This window comes from Pipistrellus kuhlii, unplaced genomic scaffold, assembly GCF_014108245.1.
Source record: "Pipistrellus kuhlii isolate mPipKuh1 unplaced genomic scaffold, mPipKuh1.p scaffold_m20_p_1, whole genome shotgun sequence".
Classification (NCBI taxonomy): domain Eukaryota; kingdom Metazoa; phylum Chordata; class Mammalia; order Chiroptera; family Vespertilionidae; genus Pipistrellus; species Pipistrellus kuhlii.
In genome coordinates, this window is record NW_023425404.1 from 30002490 (window position 1) to 30007008 (window position 4519).

General features: G+C 43.3%; 1 protein-coding gene across 1 annotated transcript; it reads left to right on the forward strand.

Annotated features, from left to right (window-relative positions):
* Window positions 1–987: 987 nt before the first annotated feature.
* LOC118709459 (tRNA wybutosine-synthesizing protein 3 homolog) lies at window positions 988–3114 on the forward strand. Its single transcript, XM_036421543.2, is given in 5 exon segments — window positions 988–1397; window positions 1938–2191; window positions 2194–2370; window positions 2373–2577; window positions 2669–3114. Coding segments are annotated over 5 exon segments (1263 nt in total). The 3' UTR covers window positions 2886–3114.
* The last annotated feature ends 1405 nt before the right edge of the window (window positions 3115–4519 follow it).

The window sequence follows — 4519 nt, forward strand, 5'->3', positions numbered from 1 at the left end:
ATACCCAGGAGAAGCTGACTCCCGAATGGCAAATGCATGAGGGTCCTGGAGTCTCTCTGTCCAAGCAGAGCCGAGTTGGCAGATTACACCAACCGACCTATTCCCAATCCGAAGACTCTACACCAGAGCATAACTGGGTCACCCACGTTGGGTCCAAAATCGAAACTTCCCTTCAAATTAAAGGAACTAAAGGAAACTGAAAGTAAAAGGAAAATGAAACTTTTTGAAGAATAAATTTACAGCAGCGCCTAATTTATGAACAAAATTTTGAAGAAGCTAGCTAAAACTCTCCCTAATTTTCTAAGGAAACTAACACACTCTCCATCTAGAAACCACATACGGCAATAGGGACACATCGCATACACAAGGATTCTGTCCGTTTGGTAGGTACGGACCAAGTATTTTGCAACTACCTTCTGTGCTAGTGATCGACCCTAGTCAGTGTCCTCCTGCAGGGGATGGATTGTTTGTAGTGATATTCCTGCTACCTCTTGTGGTGGCACTCTTTCTATTATTGGAATCAGATTATTAGGATCTACTATGTTTTGTTTTGGCGCTCTTTCTATTATTGGAATCAGATTGTTAGGATCTACTATGTTTTGAAAAGCTTGTTGAAGAAGTCTTGAACCTTCTGCATGGTGCTGAGTGAGGCGGAAACAAAACATAGTAGATCCTAACAATCTGATTCCAATAATAGAAAGAGCGCCACCACAAGAGGTAGCAGTAATATCACTACAAACAATCCATCCCCTGCAGGAGGACACTGACTAGGGTCGATCACTAGCACAGAAGGTAGTTGCAAAATACTCCAGCAAGCCAGTAATAGTAAAAAAGAAGGTAATAAAATCAGAAAATGAACCAACTGAGCAATCAGTAGAATTCACCTCACTTTCAAGGCAGGAACTAGCAGAACTCAGAAAACTATTGATTCAAGGAGAATTAACAGACATCGAGTGGCTTGTAAAAGTATATGAACTTTGAGGCCACATGTCTATGTTAAGTGCAGATGAACTCACAGCAGTGAAAGATGCATTAGAATTGGCCAAGTTAAAAACAGCACTAAGGGAAACTGCAGAACAGCACTCAGATACAGTCAGATCCTTATGGAGCTGGATAGGAGATGCATGGAGAAGAGCATTTCCATCACTGGACCTGTCTTCAGGACAGTTTCCAGAATCTCTTACACAATTACAGACCCAATTAAGGAAACTGGTGATTCTAACTAGCCTCAATAAACCAGATTTGAACACGCCATGGGAAAATTCAGATGTAGAAGGGATAGTCAAAGTACTAGTAAGAAATGCCCCCGATGGCTACAAAACGCAGCTTCAAAACCTCATTGCAGGGTCCAGCACTGCAGAGGATGTTAAAAAGAAAATCCAACTGCACCAAGACCTGTTAGTGTTGTGGCCGGCAAGACCAGTGGAGGCAGGGCTCCAGATGGCTAGCAAGACCCTGTCGAGGCAGGACTCCAGGCCAGGGAAGGTCCGAGCAACCAGACCCACAACAAAGAATGTAGCATAACAGTTAGTCATAAGTAGTTCTGTTGCAAGGCTCAACCCCCAGGCAGGCACGTACTGTTTCCAGTGGCCGCAAGGCAGGACAAACAGACTAAACCAGGTCAAACAGAGACTGCTTAAGCTGAAAATAAACCCCCAACCCAGGTGTTGTATAAACTTTAAATGTTACGGTACTAGTGGAATTTTTCTATAACTTATAAGTGACGTTTCTTTGTTAAAACTTTTAGCCAATCATAATCTGCCAGGCATCCCTAAGACGGGGATAAAAGTAGCATGCTTAGAGTGGGTCAGGGCTCTCGTTGCTCGCTGCTGTGTCAGTTGAGACGTGAGCCCGGACTCTAGTTCGTGATAAAGGCTTCCTAAATTCCAATTTGGCTGACTGGTGGTCGTCATTCGCGGGTCTCCCCGTAACATTAGCAGAAAAGAAATTCGCCTTCACCTTCCCCCGCACTCCTCGCTTCAATATGGCTGCCCCCAGGGAAGGCGAGGGCCACGGGGAACGGGCAGATCCCACATCTCTTCCCGCGTGGATCGCAGCGCGGAGTTCAGGAGATGGAAGGCGCAGTGTCTGAGCAGAGCGGACCTCAGCCGGAAGGACAGTGTGGACCAGGATGTGGCTGAGCTTGTGCAGCTCCTGAATGCGCGAGAATGGTGTTTTACCACCAGCTCCTGCGCATCCTCCTCCTCGATATACATGGCTTTGAGGTTCAGAAACAAAACTGTTGCTGGCTCCTAGGTACACACATGCCTTGTGTAAAAGGCGATGCTATTGTAGCTCTGAAAAAAGCGAATGGTGATGCCATTTTGAAATTTGAACCCCTTATTCCTCATGTGCAGGGTCGAGAGTTGCAAAATCTGTGGCGATGGATTCTGGTTTCAGGAGCTCGGGCATCACAGTGGGAAAGAGAGGAGAGACTATGTTGGCTGTCCGGAGCACACGTGGCTTAGAGGTTCCATTAAGCCAGAAGGGAAAACTGATGGTAACAGAGGAATATGTCGACTTCCTACTAGAGGCAGCAAATCAAAAAGTGGATGAAAACAAGAAGAGAATGGAAAGGGAGCACGCAGACCATGGCAGGCGTTGGCAGCAAGCAGCAGAGCGTGGAACATGGTAGGCGTGTGTCAGCCACAGCGGGATGGTGGAGCAGGTTTTACAACTGCCTACAACATGCTTTGGAAAGAGAAAGAATTACTGACTTACATCCCAAAGAGAAAATCATCAAGAACAATAATTCATATTCTCGTAAGAAAAAAAGAAACAGAGAAAAAGCATGTGGCAAATGTGTTACTGAAGTCAATGATAAAGAACTTGAACATGACGATGATCCTGGAGTCAATGTTACTATCTTCCCTGAAGGTTACTGAGATTTGGTTCTACAGTTTCTTTGGTAAAAAGATGTTTCTAATAATTATTACAAAACTGCTCTTTATAAAAGTATTTTAGTTTATTGAGTGTATCAGACAATCAGAAAAGCAAGATTTAATTTTTCTCTATATTTTAGAGGCACTCATAAACATAGATGCCTTTTTAAAATAGCTGTGTATAATATTTGCTCATTAAGTACCATCTTTTAAATTACAGAAATTCATTACAGAAATAAAATTATGATTGTCAATACAAAAAAAATTCGCCTTCACAGCAAAGGAATCAAAGAAATATTCACTCCCCATGCAAAAGCATAGAGGACTGCAAAAGCATAGAGCACCCCTAGAGCCCTAAAAACACCCAAACCAATCAAAAGAGACGTCTACTCCCATGTACATCAGAACTCACACTCACACCACAATTTATACACCCGATCCAATCGGTGTGAAAGGGCCACAAAGTAAAAAACATATTACCTAACCAACAAAACAGAAGCACAACAATTAATGGAACATCTCATGTACTGGAGACAACACATACCATACCTAGCTGACATTGCAAAGTCCATACACAAAGTCACCAGGAAGGCAGTAGATTTCATATGGACCCAAGAACAGGAACAAGCATTTAAACAATTAAAGGACTGCTTACACCACTTTCAATCCCTACAAAGTATCAGACCAGGGGACAAAATAGTACTAGATATTAGTTTCATGACAGAACATGGCAGTTGGGGACTATACAAAAGAGGAACAGAAGACAAAAAAAGAATGCCTGTAGGATTCTGGACTCAGAGATTCCCTTACTCTTACCACAAATTCTCTCATTTTTGAGAAACTAATCTGGACACTATATGTGGCTCTGTTGCATGCAGAGCCGCTGACCGGACTTAACCCAATAACCGTGAGCAGCACACTGCCCCTTAAGGCATGGCTCTAAGTGTCAGCTGAAGAATCAGCAGGTTCTCAAATTGATGAAAAGGTTCTTGCATGGAAGTGGTACATTCACACATGAGAAACCTCTGGCTCCAGTGAACCAGCCCTTCTCACTGAGGAGGTCAACGAACTTGAGGTAGAACCACCTATCTGTGCCAACAAGTTTGTTCAACCACCTGATCCAATCGGTGTGAAAGGGCCACAATAGAGTCCTAAGCTTTAAAATGCCTGGTTTACAGACAGATCAGCCTCCGTAACTGGTGACCAGTGCGAATGGAGAGCAGCAGCCTTCAACCCAGCGACATCTTAAATTTAGGAAAGAAAATGACAATTATTCCCATCTACATCAGAACTCACAGTCACACACAATTTATACAACAGCTACATTCTATTTTAGGACATTTAGGACACTCCCCACTAGCCCATTGGTTCCTTAAAAGAAACTTGAAGGCACCCATTAAACTCCTTAAACAAGCAATTAACTCCTGTGAACAATGCAAAGATACATATACCTTTAAATCTCTCACCCCACCTAGATTATTCAAGCCATTTATACCTAATTAGGTCCTACACATTGACTTCATTGGACCTTTGCATGTACCCTTTCAGGACAAATATGCATGCACTATAGTGGACACAGCAACTGGCATAGTTTATGCTTACGCCTCAAGGCGCCCACATGCCAAAACCACCATTAA